This window comes from Sylvia atricapilla, chromosome 5, assembly GCF_009819655.1.
Source record: "Sylvia atricapilla isolate bSylAtr1 chromosome 5, bSylAtr1.pri, whole genome shotgun sequence".
Taxonomy (NCBI): domain Eukaryota; kingdom Metazoa; phylum Chordata; class Aves; order Passeriformes; family Sylviidae; genus Sylvia; species Sylvia atricapilla.
The window spans coordinates 1,470,737-1,497,280 of NC_089144.1; the positions used below are offsets into that span (position 1 = coordinate 1,470,737).

At 39.5% G+C, this 26,544-nt stretch overlaps 1 protein-coding gene across 1 annotated transcript in view; it reads left to right on the forward strand.

Moving 5' to 3' along the window:
• Positions 1 to 26,544, forward strand: part of PTPRZ1 (protein tyrosine phosphatase receptor type Z1) — a 141,302-nt gene that overhangs the window by 98,204 nt on the left and 16,554 nt on the right. Inside the window, exons 11-17 of the mRNA XM_066318567.1 lie at positions 3,446 to 3,489; positions 5,957 to 9,530; positions 13,076 to 13,220; positions 19,948 to 20,039; positions 23,354 to 23,439; positions 25,671 to 25,691; positions 25,879 to 25,975. Coding sequence (XP_066174664.1) covers positions 3,446 to 3,489; positions 5,957 to 9,530; positions 13,076 to 13,220; positions 19,948 to 20,039; positions 23,354 to 23,439; positions 25,671 to 25,691; positions 25,879 to 25,975 — 4,059 coding nt within the window. The remainder of the gene's footprint in view (positions 1 to 3,445; positions 3,490 to 5,956; positions 9,531 to 13,075; positions 13,221 to 19,947; positions 20,040 to 23,353; positions 23,440 to 25,670; positions 25,692 to 25,878; positions 25,976 to 26,544) is intronic.

Sequence of the window (26,544 nt, forward strand, 5' to 3'; positions counted from 1 at the left end):
CACATAAAGCTTTATTTAAACCTTTCCTTTTCAAGAATTGCTCTGAGTAATCCGGGTTAATTAAGATGAAATTCGCTGCAGTCACCTCCAGATCAATTAGTCCTCCTGTTGAGAGCTAAAACAAGGCATGAGCCATTAGATGGGCCCTTTTCCAGGAGGAATTCTGCCCTTGGAGTGGCCACTTCTAATGACATCTGCTATTCAAAAAGCTCAAAACGGTTGTTTCAGACTTTCTTTTCGGAGACACTTGCAGGAGAGTGTTTCCATGCCTTTTCCCCACCCAATCTGGTGTCTCCTGTGTTGAGGGAGGGCTCTGGAGATCCTCAGATCCAAGGCTCCTGTTCTCAGCAGTGTTTTGTAAGATGACCTCTTTGGGGCCATGGTCACTGCTGCAGTTTGGAGACCTCAGGAGGTGAAATGTCATGACATTGGGCAAGCCACCGTAGTGGAGACCTCTGCTCTTTGGGTTTTTTTTCCTGAACTCTTCAGAATTGCAGCCCTTCACCTTGTCACAGAGTGTGTGTGTGCAGGTTAAAATTTTTTTCCAGTTAGTCGCCACTTAGTAAAAGCCAAGAAATGCACTACTTGGTGTAGCTACAGAATTTCCATTGAACATTTTTTGGGAATTGTGTACAGAGTGTTTTAATCAGCTTTGATAAAAAAAAAAATCCAACCCTTATTTCCAAATTTTTCTCTGTTATCAGAACTGGATTTTGAGTAACTGTAAATGTGTGCTTTGACTCTCTAAATAACATCTGTGTAGAACCGAAGGTTGTGCGATAGTTTGCTGTGTAGCTAATACCGATGGTACTTACATGCTTTTGGTGACACAGGAGAGGAAAAAATAAGAATATAACTCCCCACTCCTAATCCTTTGTGTAGATTTCAGTTGGTGTTTGTCAAAAAAAATCCTCCCAACCTGCTGGGATACAGCTCCCAACTGCTGTCTGCTGCCTGGCAGCTCTTGCTGTCAGCAATGCTTTTTTTTGGAGGGTCTGACTACGCAACCTCTTTGTAACTCGTCTTTGTGATTCTTGTCCTAAAAAGCACTAAGCATATATTAAATGTCTGATTCAGGGGATGCTTTTTTTTTTTTTCCCTAATTTTGTGCTGATAAAAGTAGAAATCTGAAGGCTAATTTAATCAAAAGAAACAGGCTTTCCTTTTGTTCTTGCCGTGTCGTTTATTGCATAAGCCGGTACAGAAATGAAAGAGTTTATGCGATGTGCATTATTCTATGATCATAAATCACGTTGTTTAAAGGGATTTCTTCAAATATTTCCGTTGAAAAAATGGAGGGAAATAGTTACCTTTTCTGTAATTTGTTCTATCCTTTCTTCATCTGTCATTAAAATGGACTATGAAAAGACCTCTACAGAACGCTAACTATTTTATTTGAAAATGTATACTATAAAATAATCAATATGTGGTTTCCAGAAAAAAAATAAACAAGCTTGTTCATCAACCTACATCAAAGGGCTGTTTTTTGGAGGGTGTGGCTCTTCACCTTGGATGGGGGATGTTACTGTATTTCTGTAATCTCCTGTCAGATCAAAGGCTCAGCCGCAGGATTAACAGAACCTCTGTAAGTGTGTGTCTCTAATACTTTTGGCAAATAAATTTTCTGTGGCCGTCTAAATTTAAATGTCCTTCATGAAGTTCCTGGAGATTTACTGGTTTTGTTATTAAACAGGTTATATATATATATATATAAATAATATATATATGTATATAATGTGTATATTAATGCCTCTCCCTTGAGAAAACAGCAAGGAACTGTAGTTTCCTGCTGGTGGAATTTGAGAGCCTATGTCCCACTGTACGGTTTGTTTTTCTGACTGACTCTGATTAAAGCTCAGCTTAAGAATAGTGAGCACAAAACAGAATGGATGTGCAAAAAAACGTGTTCCAGAGAAGCCTATGGAATCCATGGTGTGGCTCTGCTGTGGAAAGGCATTCAGACTAATAATGTCAATGTTTGATTTGTATCATTGATAAGCCAGGGAATATCATTATTTCATCCACCCCTTCCTCCCCTGTCCCCCTCCCCACCCTGCCCCAGAGCCTCCCGGGCCTCAGCAGTCAGAGGTAAGATCATTTTTTCTCTCTCTAGCTAAGGAAAGGTCAATTCCAGACTCGGGAATTTATGGATGTTTCTTACCAAAGGGCAATTTGTGAAGACTTTGTGCGGCATTGCTTTAGTCAAAATTTAGTTTGCATGCTGTAAACCTACAAATAATACTGTATGAGCTGATTAGTTTGATAAACTTAATCTAGTGTGCGTTGCATAGAGCACATCTCAATTTGTTCAGGAAGGTAGATACAGATAGACCAAAGAGAATACTAATTAAGTCATCTGATTTTGCAAAAAATGAGAAATGTGGAGATGGCATCTTTATCGTAATGTATTGAAGAAGGTACCTTTGGGAATTGTGGAGGAAGTGCAGACATGGAGCTGTGTGTGATGGGATGGTTAGAATTGCTCTCCAGGCTGAGAGATTGGCATTTTCACCTTGTCCAAATCAGCCCTCTTTCTTAAGAGAAAGCCTTGGAAAGACTCAGGATGGATCTGGGCCTTTTTGTGAGCCAAAGGAGCGTTAAGGTGCTCTGGAAGGGGGTTGGATTTCCTCACTGAAGACCTGTGCCAGTTCCTGCAGAGAGGTGGATGGTTCTCTCAATCTGCTTTGAAGCCTCTTCTTGCTGACCACCCTCAGAAGTGTAACATTGGATTTGGCTGCAATGTGAGAAAGAAGAGACGACTTCTGAATTTGGAGAGATGGATTTTTAATTGAGTTGTAGGAACTTAATCTTTTCAACCTGTTTCAGCTGGTTTTTATTTTTAAAAATTGGGAGTGCCTCAAAAACCTCTAGAGTAGCTCTTCCCAGAGCGTGCAGTACCTGTTTAATCGGGATTTTTCTGGGATGTGATACAACTGGCTTCATGTCTTTCCATTAAATGAAGCAGGGTGAGAGTTTGAAAGCCCAAGCCAGGGTGCACAAATAAGGAATTTTCTATTAGAAAATTATAGAAGAGATTATTTTACAAGAATACCTCCAGAGCTTTCAGATTTAATCTAGAGAAATATTCGATCCCCAGACTTGCTGGTTTTCTCTTTTCTGTATTTCTGCATGAAGCTGCATTTCTCATTGAAAATGTCCTTGTAGACTTGGCTTTCCCCAGCCAACATGTGATTCCTCCGAAAGTTCAAATCCAAAGGGACCAAAATAGAGCCAGAAAAGAGTGTTGTGGCTGCATGAATGTGTCCTGTCCAGATGAGTGAGCACTGCTACCCTTAGTCCTCGCTCCAGGGGTTTGGCCATTTCTCCAAACACAGAAAGTCTTAGACATGGTCTCGATAACCATTAATCAGTTGAGTCCTTGCAGAATTCAAAATTCTGTCTGTTTAAAATCGTGGATGATACAGTGTGTATTTTTGTTTTATAGAGGCTGACCTCATTCCTGAACTGAGTGAAGCTGAAGAATATGAGGTACAGCATTCATTTGTTTTTTTTTTTAAGAGAATATTTAGAATAAATACGTTTCAACTCGATTGAAATTATGTTCTGTGAAAAATGACAAAACTGTGTCACCAATTGAGCCTATTATCTGCATTTATGTATACATAATTTATGTATACATGACAAATATACATATATATGTATATTTTAAAATGAGGCATCAGTTTACAACCCCCCCTCTGTTAAATCTGACAGAATTGTTCATTTAGTAGAATCAAAGCTGCCATCCGGTGTTAGGCTTTTTATACAAAGAGAAGTTTGATTTGTCCTTGCTTGTGGTTGTCTTATCATGTAGGGAATTAAAGTCAGGGAGGACAATAGTTGTGCTGAGGAGTGAAATTCAGGTGTCTGCTATCAGTGTGCTTTTGGTTTAACCATTACTCAGAAATTCTTGGAGGGGCGTTTGCATTTTCAACTCAGGTCAGACTTTAAGGTATAGCTCTGTTTTACAAAATTTTTGATGATCTTATGGTAACCTTTGGAGGCTTCGTATTCAGTAACCACGTTTCTGGTGTCACAGAAAGGAGAGATGTAAAAATACCCTGATTAGGTTTTTCACAGTCTCTAAAGCCAATTTTCAACATAGGCAGTTACTTCAGTAAGACATTTATGAAGTAACATTAAATAATGCCTCGGAATTTTTAATTTATAGTTTCAGCCTGTGACCACAATATTGTCATATATGACAAGTATTTTAGTTAAATAGCCAGCCTGTGCTTACCTATCTATTTACCCTTTTTTCACTTGTGGGCACTGAGTAACCAGTACTAGAGTTATTTCTCTGTGGTTGTAAGCTATGTATCTAAATTATTATATTGCATCTGTTGGGTGCCAGTGAAAACCGACCGATTTTTACTTGAACCAAGAAAGTTTAAAAGTGCATACACTGCTTTGCAGAAAGTAGATCTTTAGTAGATCTTCAAGCCCAGGGTTGAAGACAATCAGTCTTGGTGCTACTGTCCCTGCATTTTAGGGACAAGATCCAAACCTGACGGTCACGTCTGAGGTGCCTCACGTTGTGTGAGTGCAGGTTCCTGGCTCAAAGAGGGACTGCAGTGTGAAGCCCAGCTCTACACAGCGGGGAAAAGTTCCCAACTCCTGTTTGCTGAGTGCCTCAGTCAAGAACGTACTCAGCAGCTCTTTATCTTGGGCACGTTCTTTCGAAGGCTGTTGATGTTTTTACATTATTTTCCCCGCTGTGCCCTGTCCAGTGCAGGAATGGGAGATCTACTCAACCTAAACTCTAGTGGAAACTGAGGGGTTGATATGTTGATAACTGAGCCTATCTCCTGTCTACTGGGCGCTTTCTCTCAGCATGATGCCTTTGAATAAAAACCAGTGGCATTTCCAGCACATCTCCAAGCCAGACCTTTGAAAAAAACAAAACAAAAAACCCAAACCGAAACAAAAAAGCCCACACAACAAAAAAACCCCTTAACAACAGCAACAGAAACTATTTTGCTAGAGGCTCTGTGCTGCTCTGTCTCTTAGGGCTGTGTGTGCCTGTCAGATTAAATCCCGTCAGAAGCCAAAAGTGGATCTCAGTCTGGATTGCAGAGTTGGTCTGGGGCAGGTGTGGCTCTGGTGCAGCTCTAGATGGGGACACAGTGCAGAGGTGCTTCAATCTGGTGGGTTTTGATCTGGTGCAGGGAAAGTTGGAGGGGGGACAAAAAGATTTGACCTCAGACCCTCAAGCACTGCCTAAGTCCTGATTGCATTCAGGCACCTGATAATTTTCCTTTTGGTTATGGCCTTAAAAGGCAAAACCCTAACTCAGATTTTGCACCAAGTATTGTTATTCATTATCATCGATATTCAGGAAACAAAGGATCATAACAGGACATGGGGACATGACTCACAACACTCGTGAAACTGATAGTCATGCTGGGAATCATGAAATCTTACTTGCCAGAACACTCTGACAATTCAGCAGAATTTGGTCATAAATATATTTTACAAATTCCGGTTTTATTAATACAGTTTAAGTACCGTCAGGATTTTAGTGCAAACCTCTAAGGCATTCTGATAGCAAAACCAGTTTTTCATTGCTGTGTATACAATATATGCTATGTATTGCATATACACAGTTGCATTTTATTAGGAAAGGCTGGAGCTTTTTTAATAAAGTATATAAATGCCGTCAGTGATTTTTGCCTCATAGACACAATTTAAGTAATGCACTATTGAAGAAGTCGTTGGGACACAGCATTTTTCTGGTTTTATTGCGAATAAGTAATGTTTTTCAAGATAAAAGAGGACACTTGTTCTTGCAGTTAATACTTTAGTTTAAGACCGACAGTCTTCTCAAGTGTAGCATTGCTTTGCCCCTCTTGATTTATTGATCCAGGAAAATGTGTTATTACAGTTCTAGTTTTCATTCACGTTCAGAGTCTATAAACATTTTTAATCGTCTTTGGCTATGATATTTTTTCCAAAGGATGAAGTTGATGAAAAGGAAACCGAGGTGGATAAAGAAACTGCAGTGATTGCTAGCACTGACAGTACAATGAGCCAGTTGAGGAGAGACTTTCAGGTGATTACATCCAGCTACAGTCAAGAGAAAATGGGGAAAAAACCCAGCGAAGCTAAAACAAACAGATACTTAACAAGAGAAGAATTGCATGGTAAGGATAATGTTTTCAAAGCAGTTTATTATGCTACTTCCCCACCTATTGGCGACATTTCTGAAGAAGAAGATCCTTTTTCGGAATCCCAAACAATTACCGGAATTCCTCCTCAACTCATTGACTCCGCCAAAGGCACAGAAGAAGAGTTTATTTATCTTTCTTCAGGCACCGAGCCAACGAGAATAACCACCACCGGCCACAGTGACGAAGACTTCTTATTGTCTTCTTTCAAACCTCATCAGGAATCTGATGACTTTTGGGGTTCGGTTCCTACCACTTCTTCATCACAGCCGGTTACGGAGGAGACGTCCCAGGAAGATGCCCTTCCTTCAGGAAGCCCAGATATAATAAGTGTGCACGATGCTGTTTCCCAAGGCTCCGTTAAATACGTTTCGGAAGCCGTAGCGCCCTCAAGCTCCGACGAACCTCCGAAGCATACTTCTTCCACTGATGGAAATTTATGGTTTCGTAATGCTCCAGAGCCCACAGCTCCATCTGTTGATACATCGCCCGGTGGGCAGTTGTCCCAGCCCGGTTACACTGATGCTTATGGTGAGGGATTAAAGCCAACTTCGGTGCCCTACTCCGGCAGCCCAGTGGTTTCCCAGGACGCTTCAGACGCGGATTTAGAATTGCCACCTTATTCTACCTTTGCTTTCTCCTCTGCTGAATTGTCACCTCACTCTGTCCCTTCAAGCTCTGGAGAATATGGTTCTGCTTCTGCTGCCAGTGAGGTACTCTCTCAGACAACTCAGCCAGTCTATAATGGTGAGATACCTCTTCAACCTTCCTACAGTAGTGAAGTGTTTCCTCTAGTCACCCCTTTATTGTTTGACTCTCAGATGCTCGACACTACCCCCGCTACATCAGATAGTGATGTGACCTTGCATGCTACACCTGTATTTCCCAGTGTTGATGTGTCATTTGAACCCACCCTGTCTTCCTATGATGATGTACCTTTGCTTACGTTTTCCTCTGCTTCCTCCAGTAGTAGAATGTTTCACCGTTTGTATACAGTTTCTCAAATGTTTCCACAAAGTGCTACTCCGGCTGTTGCAAGCGATAAGGTGTCCCTGCATGCTTCTTTGACATTGGCAGAGGGTGAGCCATTAATACAGCCAAGCCTTGCTCAATTTGCTGATGTGGTGTCGCATCAGACCGCTCATGCCGCTTCAGAGACACTGATATTGGGTCATGATAGAACTCACATATTTTCTCAAGTCGAACCATCCAGCAGTGATTTAAATATGCATGTACTATCTACAATGTCTGAACTTCCTTATGCTTTGTCTGGTAATGTGGGCTCCCTCCAGAGCTTTACCGTTTCCTATGACTCTGCCGAATTTGTGCATGAATCTGTTGACACATTCCATCAAGATCCTTTATTTAGCAGCTATAACAATGTACTGGTGCATAAACCTTCCTCTGTAATGTCACAAGCTGATCCTTTGCCGCAGCCTACACGCTCTCTGTCTAGTGACACGGATTGGTCTGAAGCATACTCTGGTAGCGAGTCCCTTTTGCCTGATACAGATATTTTGGCAGTACGTAACGTTTCCTCCTCTGATTTTGTTGATGAGATTCCATACGAATCATCTGGGTTTAGTGATGTTAATAAGATACTTCAAAAAGGTGATGTTGCGTATGGAGATGAGAGAGAACCGAAAATTTCCTCCTCTTTAAGTGAAATGGCTTCCAGTGGTGAAAGTCAAGTGATACACGAACTTTCTACACCTGTTTTTAATAATGTTGTAATTGAGCAGAATATGTCTCTGCAAGAAAGCCCGCTCCCTGTTTCTAGCACAAAGGGAATCCTTCCAGTCTCTCTTGCTTTTCCCACTACTCAGATATTTGATCACGAGATTAGTAAACTTACAGAAAAGCACCTTTCTGTTCAGCCTTTGCATGTTACAACTCCAGCCTTTGATGACACTTTGCTTACACCTCTGCTTAGTGCGAGCTCAGATCAAGCTCTCTCTGTCCCTGCTTATAGCAAAACGTTATCCTCGACTCAGCTGTACTTTTATGAGACCTCAGCTCCGTTAAATAACGAAGCGTTACTGCAGTCCTCCTTCCGATCTTCTGCCGATGGCACTCTGCTTAACACAGCCGCCCTTGTGCCTAGTGACCCAGTATTGGCTGGAAGCTCCAGGGTTCAAAAAGATAGTTCTGCATTTGACCAAATATTGCATCAAATGGCACCAGGTTCTGCTACAACCGAAAGCAAGCTGCATTCTACATCTGCACCTTCTGTTGCCGATACGATGTCAAACGCTTTTAGTCAGCCCGCAGCGTCACTTCAAGGTTTATCTTTTTCTTACGCAAGCGAGCAACACGTTTCATCCCGTTTATTTAACAGTGAAGATGCTGAGAAGGTTATGCCTTCGCTGCACAGTAGTGATGTTTCATTCCAGCCGAGCAGTTTAGAGAATACAAATGCCTTTCCGTCCCAGGCAGCGGAGGCTGTAACAACTCCCCTCCTGACAGGTGACACACCATCACATGTAGCTACTCCTACAGACAGCCGTATCTCTTCGAGTGTTTTTGAAAGAAGCGAGGCTGACAGTGTCTCTTCAAGCTCCACACTTGGTTTTGATCTTGTTCCCATGCCTGCGGTTGTTTCTGGTTCTGACGTGTCCGTTCATCACACTCTTCCTTTACCAAACATACTTATTTCGGTTCCGGCTGTTCCTTCCAAAAGTGAGATCCCTGTAACTTTGAGTAGGTTGCCAGTTCCTTCTAGAGAATCCTCTGGCTTGTCTCCCAGTATCGTGTCCAGTACTGATTTGTGGTCTTCTGTAGTTGAGGATGACTACGACGAATATGATGATGGCTTCCCTGTAAGTAACTGCATCTCGTGCACTTCCCATAGAGAAGATCAGGATATGGTAGTAGAGGAGGAAAACACAGAGGTAAACGACATCAAGGAGCAGAGTAACCTAATTATAAGTTCGAAATCTGAGAAACCTGAAGAAGAGAAGTTTTCTACTGCTGCATCTGACAGTCAGATAAACCGTGCCGTGGACAGACGCAATTACACATCCACACCAACTTTGGCACGGAACGTGATACCCGAGAAGCCCAACAACCTGAAAAGTTTGGAGAACCACATTCAGACTTCTAGAGCCCAATTGCAAAACACGTCAGAATCTAAGTCTTGGGCTGTTTTGACAAGCGATGAAGAAAGTGGTTCTGGCCAAGGTACCTCAGATAGCCTTAATGATAATGAAACCTCAACAGATTTCAGTTTTCCTGACCATAATGACAGAGACACTGAAGGGGCAGTTGAAGCAGGTAACTCAGAATTAACTCCTGGATCCTCACAGTCATCAGCCTCATCTGTTACTAGTGATCACTCATCAGTATTCAACATCTCTGAGGCAGGTTAGTTACGGATAAGTCTGATGAATACCATGGGAAGCTGTGAGGGGATACGTTTGTGCCGTAGAGAATGAGAAGGTTTCTCTACAGATAATAAAGGGAGAATGTCACCAATGGGTGTGATTTAGGAGGCACTGGGGAGCAGGGGTTCGTACTGAGCTGGCTGTCTTGTGAATGCTGCTTCTGGCTACTTAAAACTGCACCTGAAATATTCCTCAGTCAGATGATTGGTGTTCTGCTTTTGGATAGAATGCATGCTGTCAGCAGCACTTGAGTCGTGCAAAAATCTGAAAGCAGAATTGTTTCAGTGCTGATTGTTGCTTTTAGTTTTAAAGCTTTGAGAGAGACTTAGGTTCTCTGTTAAGTTCTCTGTGCAAAGTGCTGCCCTTGTGAGGAAACCGTGCCTCTGATATTCCCTTTTAAACTTACAGCAGCATTTTTCTCTGTTTTCTAAGAGGTTGGAGAAGGAAAAAGAAGATGCTTGGTTTGATTCTGATTGATCTGAGCTCATAAAAGCATTCATTTTTTTATTCTGTGCGTGCCACTTCCAGATTTCAGTGAGATGCAGACTTTTTGTGCCAGATTTGCGTATTCCCAAAGTAGAGCCAGATTCTCCTCTAGCTGTTTATATTTAATGCCATTTTCTTATTTGTTCCTCTTTGATCCAGCAAGAGTATTTGCAACCCATGGTTCCAAGGATAAAGTCAGAAGTCAAACCTCATCACGCATTTCCTTTGTATTTAATAAGGCACTGCAGAAAAGCTGAAGTATTCAGACGCATAATTTTCATTCCTTCTTGTGTTAAAAAAATTGAAAAGCAAAGAATCATCAATGATCTTTAAAAAAAAAAATTGAATTGGCGTTTTTAAAAATAAACTGAATTTCTGTTATGTACTTGCAGCATCTGTAGAGGGCAGTATCCTTCAACTAAAGCCATTAAGGGATGGAATTCACAAAGCGTGGCTTCGGCCCAGTCTCACAAATAAATTCTCAGTTGAATGCCAGAAGGTTGTATTCCTCATGAGCAACAGAATAACGATATGAGCAGCTGGTAAACTGAAACTCGATGTAGTTGGAGCTAGTAGAATGTGAAAATAGAAAATGAAAATTAAAAGAGATTAAAAACCACTGACGTTACTAAGAGTCCTAACAACAAGGTAGGACTCAATAAGTGAGTTAATTCACTGGTAAGGAGTTACCACTTGGTGGGAAATGCATAACATTCCTTCAAAAATAACCAAAAATAACATTAATATTTCCAAACCTATGTTATTGGTATGAATGAGTGTTGCCATAAAATACTAGAGTTTTTACATAATGGGTGTCATTTGAATTTTTACCAATAATAACTCAAAAAAAGATTATATATTACTGGAGGAGGAGGAGGAGTACAGCAGACTTAGTTTATCTTCTAAATATTATTTAAAGACACTACAGTATCATTTCATGTGCATTACCTTTTTTCCAACACACGATGCCAAATGTTGGCTTTTAACAAACTGAACGTTCAATTTCAGCATGTTGAACACAGTCTCCTGTGAATCAAAACCCATATTTGCCTAATTAAACTATAAAGAAATGAAAGAAACACAAAAATCTCTCACCTGAGAACTTACTCACACATTGCAGCGGATTTTGCAGCAATTGGTGAAATGTCTTCTCGTTGGGACCATTACAGGAAGAAAATGTCATTTAAATTTTCCCCTTTCTTGTGGCTTTTAATGGCTTATGCTTGTTCTGAACTAGGATTTTCTCTGTGACTACCTAAACCTTTCAACTTAGAATAGACAATTAAAAAAGAAATCTGTGAAGGCTCCAAACGTATCAGTAATTAGAAATCAAAGCGATCTGCCCTAGCTGAGGCTGCCTTTTTAGCTGCCATCATTGGAGTGAGAACCCCCCTGTTACAGAAGGCTGCACCTCATTCCCCATGGGAGGAATATTCCTGATAGAATATGCTCAGGAAGTTTGGAGGAGCGCTGTCATCACACAGATAGGATTGGATTTTATGCTGGGAATTAGTCCAGGGTTGGATAAGGGATCCCTCTGTGCGTTCTCAGGCGTGCACATAGTTTTTTCTCTGAAATCAATAGGAAGTACCAATCCTAACTTACTCAACTTGGAGATTTTTCAGCAGCAACTTTGTGCCTTCAATTTACTTTGCCCGTTGAGCTGGAGAATTTCAAAAGAAGTGATTGATGTGGGTGTTAAAGAGTATTTTTGAATTAAAACGAAGAAGACATCTGCAAAATTAGAGCCTAGACCTTTTTGCACGTAAAGTCCCGAAAGCCTCTAAACTCAAGAAAGTGGAAGCAAATAGAGCTGCCTGGAAACCTGTTCTGTGTGAAGCCATTTGTTTTTTCACATCCTATTTAGAGCATGTAATTTGCTGTCTTTTTTGTCTTCTTTTTTCTTTTTTTTTTTTTTTTTCTTTTTTTTTTTTTTTCCCCCAGATTCAACTCCATCCCTTCCTCCCTTTGTGTAAAAGCTTTTCATTCGTGTAGAATTGGTCTCCTGAAATCCCAGTGGAGTGCAGATGTTTTCTGTACAGCACAATTCCACTCTGATACAGAAAATCCATTGAATTAGGACTGTTCCCAAAAGCAGAAAACATTCTTGGGGTTTGATTCTAAAAAGTGGAAAAGTGATTATTTCTGCATTTTTTACTCAAATAATGCTCGCAGTAAAGTGCACCGATTGAAATAAGTCAGTTATTTAACATCAAAGCCACAACTTTAAAATACTTACTTCTCGAGATATGACCAAAGCTAAAAATAATGTACTGGTCTTGTCCACCAATTGTGTTTCCTTCTTTAATAAAACTATAAAATCTATTGTTTTAATCTTCGTACAGAGTCCTATGTCCGAATATTTCTGGCATCCACCATTACATGGCTCACAGAAATAGGAAACAATATCTAAATAATAATTTGATCACCAGTAAAGATGGGGGTGGGAATTTGAATTCTGGCTCCAGTACAGTTGAGAGAGGCAATTGGATTCGGAGGGAGCAGGTTGTGTCTGTAATTCAGTTTACAGAATGGGCAAAGGATAAAAAAACACAGACAGCTAAACTGCAACACAGCAAGCGCATGAAGACTATTGCAAGATAATTTGCATATTAACCCATTAGCCTATTAGAGAAGTGATTTGCATTCTATGACTGACAGCTTCATATCAATCCCAGTGTGCATTCCAATATTACGCATTCCGATTTCTTAACTCATTTGGCTTTCAGCTGATAAAACAGATTAAAATAAAATTAAAAAAAAACAAAACAACTTTCTTCTGAATTTTAACAACACTCTGCTATTCTTACAAAGAGAAGTCTCCACTGCTGGAAGGCTGAGTCACATAAGCTTGAACACTTTGCTTTACCCTCTCTCTGCTTGTCTTCTGTAAGCTGGTTTGCAAATGTTTAAACTTTCCGCGGTACCTAGTAAAACACAGAGGTAAGTGCTATGAAGTAGGCTCATAAGACACATTCCGCCGTGCTGTGCATTGCTCAGAATTTAAACATGGACTGTTTCGATTTTCTCTGACTGCAGAGGCAAGTAATATTAGCCATGAGTCTCGTATTGGTCTAGCTGAGAGTCTGGAATCAGAGAAGAAGACAGTTGTACCACTTGTGGTCGTGTCAGCCCTGACTTTTATCTGTCTAGTGATTCTTGTGGGTATTCTCATTTACTGGAGGTAAGTTGTTTTTTGGTTGATTGTTTTTGGTTTTTTGGTTGATTGTTTTTTTCCCAGTTCTAAAGAGCTATGATTTGTTTGCATTATTGAGCTGGTTTACAGGAGGGAGACTGGATCTTGTCTCTTATTTAGTCCTCATATTGCTCACTGTCATAAAGATGACAAGCTCCAAGATACTCGACTGCAATTTTTAATTTTTTTGTTTTTGCAGAAGGTTTAGCCACTGCAAATAGTTTATCCCCATATTGATAGACTTTAGTAAACAATAACTTGGGATTGATGCCTAGAAAACAAGGGATTTCCAGAGCACTGGGAAAAGCACGATGGAGAAGAACAATAAATATCATGGCATGGGGCTATTTACCATCTTTCCAATCCTTTAACTGTTCAAAAAGGTAGTTATCAATTTAGAATGAGATCTGTGGCCCTCAAGAGTTCTATGTAAATAAGCAATTCATGTGGCACTGCAGGAGTGCTGTAGCTGACACTGTGTGGGAGAAAAAGGTGCATACCAACGCTGCTGTAATAGTGGAACTCTTGGGAGATCACTGAGTAGCTTTTAGGATGTTCTGGGATGAAAAAGTCATTCTACTTTGTGATTCTAAACTAAAATTAGGCCCCTCAGTCTTTCAAGGCTTTAGTGGATGACTGTGGATGTGTTTCATGTGCTCACGTGCTCAGGTTTCCTCATGGACGTGTTTCTCTGTGACTTGATAAATTGAGAAGCCAGTTTAAAAAAAAAAAAAAGATAGGATTAAGAGAAATGATGGTTATTAGAAGTCATTATAACATATCAGAAAGAGCAAAAATCTGTATCCACGCTGTGGAATAAACCAGCTAGCGTGGCACAGATCTCTTCCATACAGCTGGAATGACTTCCCTCAGAGAGGAAAAAGAGTGGCTGCATTCATAGTGCTTCCTGGGGGTGGCCTCTGCCCTGTGCTAACCCCAAACTGTGTCAGGCATTGGGGGAGATGCTGCAAGTTGGCCTGAACTGAAACTGTGCCAGGAACTTTGCCAGCCCCGTGGCAGTATGTGGCAATGCTCACGGTTTTGGTTCTCTTCTACTGCTTCTAGTTAAAGTCAGTCTTCCTAGAGACGTGTCTGTTTAAGCTCCCAAACCCTTGCACAGGGTTTAAGACTTTCTCAGGTGTGAAGGTTGTCAGGGAGGAAATGTTGTGGTGGGCTGGAAGGGGGGAATCAGTTGAAAAATCTTCTGCTTCAGTGATTGCCAGGAACCTGATTCTGCTTCTGCTGTGCTAAAACCTAAACTAGCAGCCAGCAGCAGGACCTTGCTCTTACAGGGGCTCTACAAAGAAGTGGGAAGAAAGGCCCAAAGATCTTCCTTCAGATGCTTCCAGAGCTTTTTTTCTTCTTCCTTCATCCCAAATAATCTCGCTTAATCTAAAACAAAAATCTGATGGAGAACCGGTAACTCTAGTTTCCAAACTACTGGCTACTGTAATGTCCAGGCCGTGATGTCAGGATTGTGCTTAATAACTTTTCTTCTGATCTTCTGACACTGGTTTTCTGTCAGCCTGTCAGGGTGTGTCCCACATGGGGACAGAACTCATTCCATCCCTGAACAGAGAAATTGAGAAATTGAGTTCCAGGCAAGTGTGCTACTGGGTCAGCCAGCCTCTTCCATGATTAAAAACACTTCATCAATGAACCTTGAGAAAGATTTCTCCTCCTTTTCAAAGCGGCAGTGAACTGTCGTAATTGTAACACTCATTTCTTAGCCCATGCTTAGTTGGATAATTCTGTTCTCCAGGATTTCCAGTTCACCACTTGCACACTGAGACTCTTTTCCTGTCATTCCTGTTACGCAACGTGATTGTTCATATCCGACTTCCGAAGGGTTTCATCCCTGATTGCTGAGCGGCGTTTGAAATCTCTCTATTTGCCAAAGAAAGCCGTGCGTTTAGAGACCCAGATTGCACAGCGCACTTCTGCTAATCCCACATGTTACACGCTTGTTCTTGTCGAATAACATTGTGTTCATTTTGTGTTCTTTCTCTGGGAATGAACAATTCCGTAAAACGGGTCTTTCCGAATAAACCAGAAATCCCATTAGCAGGAAGATCTCCTTGCCTTGGATCTAATCTTTTCTGTATTTCTTGTGTACTACAAAATAAAACACGGAGCTCTTTTGTTGTTAATCCTCAGAATTCTCTTGGCATTATGGTAACACCGGTAGCTATTTCTTATTTCAGGGGAATGCAACATAAAGATAAACATCAGAGACAGGACTTTATTTCAAAGTTTCCAAAATGCTCATCTCTTTTAAAGACTGGGAAAAAAAATCAAAGTATTAACTTCATGGCCAAACTTCCTAGGTTTCATTAGGCCCAGAAAATATTAGTAAAAACTCTGTAAGATTTTCCTAAGAGTTAGATTTAATTTCTTTTGAATTGATTGCTCTTAGATGTTAATTTTTCTTTCTTTAATGCACCTTCTTTTCCCCCCTAATTTGGGCCAATTATTTTCCCTTATTAAAGTTCATAAAAACATTTGGGTTTGCAAGAATTTATTCTACATTTCTTTGCAATAGTTACTTGAGTGAATAGTGCTTTGAGTTATTTCCACTGCTGGCTCCTTATTTATTATACTAAAGGTTGTTATTTGATTTAACACCAAATAACTACCAAGAGCAACAAGTTCCAGTCTCTCAAGGTTAAAGAAAGGCAAAATTATTTATTTCTTCACTTTAATGACTTGTAGCAGAAAAATAATTCTTGTACCATCTGTTGTTTGGGTTTTGGTTTTGGGTTTGTTTTTTTTTTTTTTAAATGAAATTGTTAATCAGCACTTGAGAAAATTCCTCAATCTCTTCACTATCTCATTAAGCACAAATTCAATCTTTTTTTTTTTTTTTTTTTTTTTTTTTTGATAGATATTTATTTCTCTGACAAGGATTAAAACTTCTAATGGCAATATTGTCTAAAGATTGAATAATTACCAGTAGGAAAATACACCATTTTTAACTACTCTGCTTTTGTGTATCTTTCGTAATTCAAGCAATTTTCAAGCAATGTCATTTTCCTTTCATTTCTTCAGCGTGATTAAGATTACGGTGGAATAAACAAGGACATTCTTTGCCCTGTTTAGTGGCCTTGCTGTATTTTTAAATAGCTTTAGGGAGAATTTTCTGGAGTCTCTCCATTTCTTTCGGTATCTGCCCACTTTCTCCATTCCTGCCGCTGAGATGTGGCAGGAACACCAGAATGTGCTTGCTATCTTCTTTTCTTGATGTCTCCATTCTGACCATTTTGCTGAATTTCTCATGTTTGTGCAGATCAGCTTTTATAATATTTGTTATCAGAAGAGCTTGGAGAGTAGTAACACGGTCACGGTCATCACTGGGAGCTGTGCTCTTCACAATTCTTTTTCAATGCGTGAATTGTGATAAAAACCAGCTTTAACGACATGAGCCACAAACTTCCAGGTCCACTCTCATCTGTAGGTGCTCTGAGTCTGCCTGTCATGCAGCCTCTTAGACATTTTGTGATTAATTAAAATTACTTCAGGAATTCCCAGGCTGATGGCAGACAACGCCCTGAGTAGTTATTGGAATTTTAATTTTCCTCCCCCACCCTATATAATTTGAATCCTACCTGTCAAAGAAGGTTCATTTCCTCAGCCATGGTTTGAGCTAACGCCTTGACTCCTGTGATAAGTTTATGGGAACGGAGTTGAGGATCCTCTCTGAGGAGTGTTAAACTGGCACGTGCAGAAACCGGATTTAAATACACAGAAGCCACACTCATACATCCATAAAGGAAAAATGTCTCAACAGTGCGCCATATAAATAAAAGTCTTAGTAAAATCTGACAATTGAAATTCCAGTTGACAAACACGTAAAAATTAATTGCAACTATTTAAAAACTGAATAATTGGCGTCCACTGAGGATCCCCTTACATATCCTTTGGCTTCACCAGATCTTTAAATTATTTTTTTTTAAAACCTAGTAATTTTTAAAACCTAGAATTTTTTAAAAACCTGGTAAGTGTTTGAGTTACCTTTTTAAAATTTAAATTTAAAATTTTTTAAAAACTTGGTAAGTGTTTGAGTATACCTGCTGGCAAATAATCCTGTGGGCTCAAAAGACACTGAAGTTCTCAGAGAAAGGAGTAAGCACACAGTTTTAGCCAGGTCCAGGGGCCCAAGAAAATCTGTGTCCCCCCAGTCTGAGGCTTGAAGTCCCAGGTAATTCCCACTGAAGTGTCCCTTCAGATCCAGTATCCCTCCTGTCAGACCAAAGGGCTGCTGCTGCACAGATCCAGACACTGTCATTAATTCACCGCCCCCTTCTATAAAGCGTGTGTTTGAACAAGTGCGGTGGCTGAATTACAAATTACAGTTTTAGGTTTGGACGTCTAAGTGCTGTGATGAAAGGCGTAAATTAAATAATCAGGTTATGGAGCGACGGAACCTTTGTCTGGAAGTTTGAAATAGCCATCACTTTCTTCATTAACGACAAGTGATAATTAACGAGATGTGATTATTCACGTTAGGTTTAGCCACGAAGGCTTTCAGTGCTGATGCAGAAGCAGATGGAGTGCCTATTTATGAGTCTTTTTACAGGTTAAATCAACTGCTATGAATTTGTCTCCCAAACGTGCTAAGGGCGTAATTTATTTTTCAGCCACAATTAACTTTTTAAAAGATTAAAAATACATCGGCTCCGTGAGGGATAATGAGTGTATGGCACAACATGAGGACGTTTTAAGTAGAGCTTTAGACGTGAAAGTCATTACGCTAATTAAATTCTGCAGGGCTCAATCTTTTCTCGGGCAAATAAGTGACAACGTTAGTCCCTAAACCTTGCGTATGACGCGTGTGTCCTTTCCTTTGGGGAAAGGACACTTTTTGGGTTTGGAGCTTTAGCATCACGCTGCTTGGAATATTTGCTTGGTGCAGTTTTTACCAAACACAACCCTGCCTTTGCTGTGCCCAGCGGACAGGGCCACGCTTCCCAAAGTGTTGGATGACTTGGAGGCTTGCCTGCACCTCACAGATATTTCACACACTGACTCCCGAGTTTTGTGCTGGTGTTGGGACAGCCTCTCTCACCCCAGCAGCCACTGACTCTGATGACAGAGACTCGAAAATTCAGAAGGGTGCTCCCAGGTGCCTCCTCAACCTGTTTGTTCTTGGTCTGCATCCCAAATTGTCATTTCTAGATAAAACCAAGTACATCACAGACAGTAGTGCTCCAAATATCTCATGCAAAGCCAAAGCTTCTCTGTGACCATCACAAACGCACTTTTAGAGAATTCTAGCTGGAGTTCAGATTTAATTGTCACGTGAATTACCAGAACTGTTTAGCGTGTCTCAGTTTTCCCATTTAGGTAGCTGTCTGCTTTTTCTGCTTTTTCTTGTGTTTTAAGAGGGTCTGTGTTGGACACTGATAGAAAATTCCCAACACATTCTGAGAATCTGAACATGTTTCCCAGAGGTTTAATTCAAATAAGCTTACCAAAGTCTTTATTTTTTATATTAATGGTTCTGGAAAGAATGACAACAGCCACATACTCCCTGTCTATTTCTCAAAGTATCTTCAAAATTTATTTTGGTTTATAACAATTATATGAGGGATTTTATGACGGCAGTGATACAGGAACAGGTTGGAATTGAAAATAACAGTGATTACACAAATTAACAAACAATCATCCAATAGCTGTAGCCAACAGTTTTGAAGAAGCAGAATCTTGTAAATATAAAATGAGATTAATATTTTCATGATGCATATATTTCTTTTTCAATTTCATGATTCGGTGAGTAATATTTCAGAGAGATTAAGTGACTTCAAGTTAAGATTGTTATTAGCATGTCTAATCATGTGGAGATTTTTTAATTATGGAGGCTTTGCAATGCTTAGAGAAACAGCTGGTTATTCATTCCTTCGAATAGCTTGGATCCTTAACAGATGCTATTCCTATTATCTTCACATCTGGATTACGGCACAGACACAAATAATAATTGTGGGTCATGGTTAAGGTTGGTTCCATTTGTATTCAAACCTCAATGTTTTTGCAACAACTCCTGCAGTTGGCATCTCCTGCAGATAGAAATTCCTCTGTTTCTGGCTGCTTTGGGCAGTCCTCCTTGGCTGAGGCGTTGCAATTAGATTATGAAAAGTTGTTTAGCCGCAGTCACAGCAGTTCTAGAGCCACTGTTTGGGTTGTTATGCTGTCCTTTATCGCATTCCTGTGTCTGCAGCAGCATCCATCAGTGAATTACCACAACTGATCTCGTTCACTGCTCCATCTTCAGGCTAGCATCACCACTTGAGAGGGAGCAGTCATTATTTAAGCCAATTTGGCTCAGTAAGGAGGACAGTGGCAGTTTTGTTGTGAGTTTGGAGGTGTGCAGCTTCTGCAGTGGCTCCTGATGCCGAGTTTCTCTTTCAGCTGTCACAATGTCTGATGTATGCTCTATCTTCTGCCTCGGGCGTAGGTAAAGAGGCATGAACTCTGTGTTATGCTGAGGTAATGGAGTATTTTCCTGTTGTATGCATAATTTGGTGATGTGCTGGGGGAATATTTGTGTTGTAGCAGTAGTGTTTGACACTCCATGAAAATTGGTTTTCAAAGCCATGTTTTTTCTTTCTCACTCAATAATGCCAGAATTCCAAATCATCTCAGGGAATGTTTTGGCGGAGTTTTGTTGGGTTCTTTCCTTTATCTTTTTCAATATTTTTGTATATTTGTTCCTCTCTAGGAAATGTTTCCAGACTGCTCATTTTTATTTAGAAGATAATACATCACCTCGAGTGATTTCTGCTCCCCCAGCTCCGATCTTCCCAGTCTCAGGTATTTCTGGCAACTGTTCTGTGGATTGCTGTTAACTGTTGGAAGATGCTGCTTTATGTGTGTCGGTGTCAATTCTTTATATTCTATAACATCTGCAAACCAGGGATTTGTAACCTCCCGTACCAATCTGTGTAAACAGGGACACTTGACGCTGCCAGACTCGTGTTATTATTGACAGTCTCTTCTGTAGGTAGCACAGAAGGGAAATATCTTCAGCTTGCAGAGTTGCCTCAAGGATCCTCTGTGCCTTGGAGCCATTTTCAGTGGAGCGTCACTAGAGTGGCTGCTCATGTTGCCATCTGAATAAAATAAAATAAAATAAAATAAAATAAAAATCTGGAGGATTACACCAGCAGCACATTCTGTTGTGTTTCTGCCTTCAGTTGGATTTGTCACCTGTGTGTAGGACATGTCCTGTTCTTTTTACCAGCAGGGTGAGGATGTGCCTCATCTCTCTGCATTTCACTTGCAGTTACAGCGTGTTCTTATACTTACATATTTCACTAGCAGAATTACTATGGTAGATTTATGTGAACCTCTCACAAAAATAATGCAGACGTTCAGAGGATTTTTAACATCTTCTGGTTCTATATCCAGCACATTTATTTGGAGAACCTGTTTCCTTTGTTTCCTCAAACAGTATCAGAGGGGCACGTGCAGCCTTCCGGCGTTTTCAGTCGGTGTAGAATGAAGCAGATTAATTTCATTCATCTATTTAAACCCAAATTCGATTAATTCTGAAGCAGATCCTAAGCCACATTCTCACCAATGGGACACGGTTTTCTTGTCCCGCAATTAATGTCCTCACAAACTGTGCTATCGAACAAGGAGATGGATTTTCATGGAATGGCTAAAGGGAGAAAACCAGCCCACGTGTGAATAACTAGTGAACACATTTCATTAAATAAATCCAAAATGCTGAGCTTCCTTTGTGACTGAACTGTAGACATCTTCAAAATGCATTTTGTATGGATTGCTGCTGTTAGGAGATGCTTACATCACCTTTTACTAAATGGTTAAAAGCAGAGCTGTGGCTTGATTTCAGCAAACATGATTGTAGATGAATGTCAAGCAGCAATCATTGCAGAAAAATCTCTGCTTTAACTCTTCATCCTTAACTATATTGCACTACAACTGTAGGATTTTTCTGTCCGTTTTTCCTGACCAGCTCACCCCGGGGGGAAGTGTTTTCCATTGTCATAATTGCACTTACAGTTATTCCGAGTGCCTAAAATGCGTGTTTTGAAGCTGATGGTTTTCCTGCTTGAAATGACGATAAATATTAAAGAGAAATTTTTTTTTTTCCTAAGTGACTGAGGATACACAAAATATTTTTATGGAAAAAGCTGCAAGCGCTGAGGAAATTTTGTTTTATTTTGCGTGCAACAGATGTCAAGTGAACAGTTACTGTGTTTTCTATTGCCCAAGTGTTTCAACAGTGTAATTTTACAATTATATCTAATTACAATATAGTGCTAGAGAAGAGTGTAAGGTAGGAAGAGTATTTTGCAACTTCTAAGCTTAATTTTTCTGGCTGTGACCAAAAGCACACTCCACAGGTCTCATTATCTATTAAGGTTTCCTTCCATAGAATTCTATATTAAGTCTTCCTTCCTTTCCTGGGCAGAGTTAGGAGATCTGCGGTTATCTATAGGAAATGTTATTCAAAGAGGCACTCAATTAGTGATGAATTACAGGATTTAGATCCACTATTAAACTCTAAGCAGTTTTTAGTGATACCTGTCCAGGAATAAATTACATTCCTGGGTTCAGAAGTGATTGGATTGGGAGATTTTCTTGGGCAAGGAAACGAAACTTCTGATTTATTTCTCCATTATTGTCCTCACTCTTTTGGGTCATTTCCCTTCCCTTTGGTTTTGTGTCTGGGTGTCATTAGGATAAACACTTCATGCCAGGTTTCCTCTCCAAAGTGTGAAGATTGTGTTGCACATTTGTTCGGCTTCTCTTAGGCTTGACTGGATAAATTCACTTTTTGGATTCAGAGCCAGTCATAGAAGTGGAAGACCAGGTAGATATTAGTACAAATCAACAAATTCTTGGTAAATTTAAAGTTAAAATTATTAGGTCCTTGTTCAATGTTTCGGACATTTTGCTTGCATCTGAAATGGTGATGAAATTACAGATTGTGAAATAAACACATTTTTAAACCATGAAAAGCTTAAAAGAGAAAAAAAATTATTTTTCAGAACCAAAATTAAGTGAACTAATATTATCCTTTAGCAGATACAGATGACTTGGTTTACACAGCAGATTTGCAGTAAAGAGAAGATTAAAAGTCCCAAAGGTTTTTGATCTGATTCCTCATGCTTATTTTACACAAGTGGTTTTTATATTTGTCTAAAGGGAAATGGAGATGTTATATTAATCACATAATCACATTCTTTCCTCGAGAGTGTGGTTTGATGTTTTGGGGGGTTTTTTGGTTTGGTTTTGTTTTGTTTTGTTTTGTTTTGGTGTGTTTTTTGGGTTTTTTTGGGTTTGTTTTGGTTTGGTTTTGTTGGGGGTTTTTTGGCTTTTTTGGGGTTTTTTGTTGTTTGTTTTTTGTTGGTTTTGTTTTTTTTTTTTTGGTGGGTAGCCAAAAAGTCTTAAACATAAATCTTTCATTTAAAAACTTGAAGTACGAAGCCTGATGTGAAAATCTGCGCTCAGTACTGCCAGGATAAGACAGAAGATTATTATCAGTAGGTGATCACAGAACCACAAGGAGAACTGGGAGAAAATTCTGCGTGGAGAGTAGTCACTAACGCAGTAAAAAATGAAAATTAATTCATGTTTCTTTCGGATGCCAATGCAAACGTGCAACTATCAGTTAATATGAAAATTCTGGCATAATTAATTAATTTAGTAGGTTTGGGACTAACTGGATCCAAATTCCAGTGCAGCACTAACCAGACAACTCTGCCTAAACAGTAGCATTCAGAGCTCTGCTCTCTCCCTTTGAACATCTTCTGGCAAAAAGACAATCCTCCTGTATCTCCCTGACTCCGGAGGGAATTTTGTGTGTTCTGCTATTCCAGACAAGAATCAGCACCTCGATTCAGGGAGCTTAAAAGGCATTTCCACCGTCTTCTTTCCAAATGATAATTTCCAAATGTACGAGTGTCAGGGAGCTATTTTAGGAATGTTAATGGCGTCAGAGAATGTCCTGTTGTTTGGGGAGTTGTACATCCAGAGGTCATGCCAAGAGTTTTATTTCAGGATGTTTTGTGGGTTGCCTACATATAAACTTCGTTGTATGTCACTGGCTTTTTATCCTACATAAATATCTTTTTTTGTCTTTTCCCACCCCTAAGATGATGTTGGAGCAATTCCAATAAAGCATTTTCCCAAACATGTTGCAGATTTACATGCAAGTAATGGTTTTTCTGAAGAATTTGAGGTATGGCTCTATAATGTCATCTTTTTTATTAGCACCTACCAATAATGTTCAAGTTTAAATGCCTGCAAACCAAAAATTGGGGCGTTACGTTCTGACCTGGGCACCGATTTCACGAATGCGTGTAAATGTGCGTGCTTTGAGCCCAGAATGGAGTTTGTACATAAAGCCTAGGGAGATTCCTAAAAACTGACAGCACTGGAATAGAAATGGGAATGTTTATTACGTGATAAAATACTGAATAATTGTGTGAATAAACTGTGCAAAGGTAGTGCAATGTATGTGGTCTGTCAGATACAGTCCTAGATCAAAAGCTTTTCCCATACTAATGACAATTGGATTTTGCAGAAGCTACCCACATTTACAGAGAAAATAGAATGGAAGTAATCATGAGGACACATGGCAAGACTTCTGCTTAACTTCTGATTAACTTCTGATTAATGTAGTCCTCAGATGTGGTAGTGGAAGTTTTACAGTCCCTTTCCTAAAGTATATGGTTCAGAAGAGGTATTTCCAAACGTTAAAACATATGCTCTAATCGTATAATGTCACTATCGCCACATATAAAACTAATCTTCATTGTATTTCACACTCCTGTATTGCAATTATGTGAATTAAGTTAGGATAAATACTTTCTAACCTAATTCACATGAGCATTAAAACCCCAAATGATGTAATGAAAGCTGTGCCATTGGCAATTTTTACAAGAGATTTCAAATAAAATCAGTCAGTCGGGATGGAGAAAAGCATTTTAACAGGTCTCTATTAATTTAAAATACAATTGTAATGTTGCAAAAGCAATAGTGAAAGTAAAAATTCAGAGTTTTGCATCTTTAGGCTTTGCTTTTGTTTTCCCCAGCCGATATAAAGTGATCTCGTGGACCAAAAATTCCGTGTCCTTCACATAACCTTCTTCACCCGCGTTTCTTCTTCAATTCCTTTAACATTCAGAATATCCATTTGATCGTGGAACCAAATTTGGGAATATTTGTGACTGTCCAGTCCATATCCATGTGTTACACCTGTCCATATGCACTGATGGAACTGGACTGCACTGGTAATAAATGCAGATGTTGAAGGACTGGATGTCAATACAATGGACATAAAGTTCCTTCACCGTTAGCGAGTACAGCAATACAGAAATCAGATTGTTCGTGCTAAATTGAGCTTTTCCCACAATTTCGCTTTTCCGAAATTACAGCACTGACCCAGAGACCAAATAGAGTGCAGCTGCACCGTCTGAAATGTTTCGTGCTTGTTTTAACTATTACAAAAAAATAATAATAATAATCAGTGTCCTCATCATTTCTTGGAGATCTTTTTTGGCTTTATGGCCTACCACAGTAGTGTCCTGCTCTTTTCTCTACTGATAGAGAACTTAAAAGATTGGAAAAAACTGAAATATAGTAATTGTTCTTCCCATAGTTAGCATATCAATGAAGGGTACAAAGGTGGTTCAGATTGTTTTTTGGGGGGGGGGAAAGTACCAAGGTTTTTTTCTATGACTACAAAATAACTCATTTATAATCTAATTTTAAAACCAACGGCCACTTTTTATATATATATATTTAAGTACAATAAGGGGATTGACATTAAGATTAATTATAAAGAGCATTAATACTTTTAGTGATGGCAATGTGTTTGCTGTTTAAAAATGTGGACCTTATAAATGCCTCCATTTCCTGTCAGCAAAAGCAATGAATGAAATGAATTAATTTTGTGAGTCTTCCAGGCTTTGTGCCCGTTTTGTCAAGCCTGTCCCTCTCTTTATAAAATCTTTGTCTTCAGTGTGAAAGTGCTGGCAGCCTGAGGGAGGGCTGTGACTCTTTTCAGGGGAGATTTTTGAACGCAAAGAGAGCAAAAAGACGCTCCAGAGAAACTGATGCGTTTATAAGGACCCATAAAGATTCCGGTGAACTGTTAAATATTTAGATGATCTGGCTAAAGTCTGCGATGTTGCTCATGTGTACAAGTTTTCGCTGGCCTAAGTCTAACATTAAAGATAAAGATAGGACAAAGAGATGCCAGCATTTTAACTGGGGAAAATTGTTTCCTTGAGGAGTGATGTCAAAATATTCAGTTTTGTTGTTATTATGGATCTATTGCATGACCATAACTGTTTTCCATATAGTAATCGTAAAATATATATATATATATATATAAACACTTATCCATTTGTTCTGTGCCGTGGAATTTGATTTTTTTTACTTTTTTTGCATTCATTCCCTCATTAGACACTGAAAGAGTTTTATCAGGTAAGGAATTATTTCACTGCATTTTTATTTTTTTGTTTTTTTTTTTTTTTTTAGCAATGAAGTAGTTGTAAAAAGATCGTAGATAATTGGGTGTAAGGTTGTGGTTCTTTTTCGTGCTTGCTGACTGTATTTAAAGACATTTTACGTATCTTTAGCAGCTCCTAAAGTGTGACATGCTTTCTTCCAGGAAATCCAGAGCTGTACTGTAGATCTGGGTATTACATCAGACAGCTCTAATCACCCTGACAACAAGAATAAGAATCGATACATAAATATCGTTGCTTGTAAGTAAAGGCATCGCTTGTTGTTTTGTGTGAGGAATAATTATAAACCAGGATAGATTTATACGTTATTAGCAGGAGCAAAAATGCTTCTACACTGAAACTGTTAGCAAAGTGCTCCTTGAGGAGGAGTTAGCAACAGATTTCACATTTTTTCAAGTTATTCCTCTGCCGTTCTGCTGCTTTGGTGAGCGTGTTTTAGCAAGGTGCATTTGTGTCTTCTGCAGTGACCCGAAGGGAGTTGGGAGATTTCCTCATAATGCCATTAGAAAGCCAAAGAAGCTTTGATTGGCAACATTAATCCATCTTTGATTTAGAATAATGGTGATTTGCTGTCTCTATGAGCCTCAAAATCCCTGGATATATTTACTGCTGTATATGGATAGAAATGTACTGGTTTTATGTTGTCTTATGCCTGGCAACAACAAAATCCAACAGCTTCGTTAGCCAGGACACTTGTTTCCCCATTGCTTCACTCTCCCAGATTTTTCTTCTCTGAAACACATCTATTCAGTTTTTTTTAATCTCTCTTTCAAGTTATTGCCTCTGGGCTTTTGATCATTTGGTTGGCT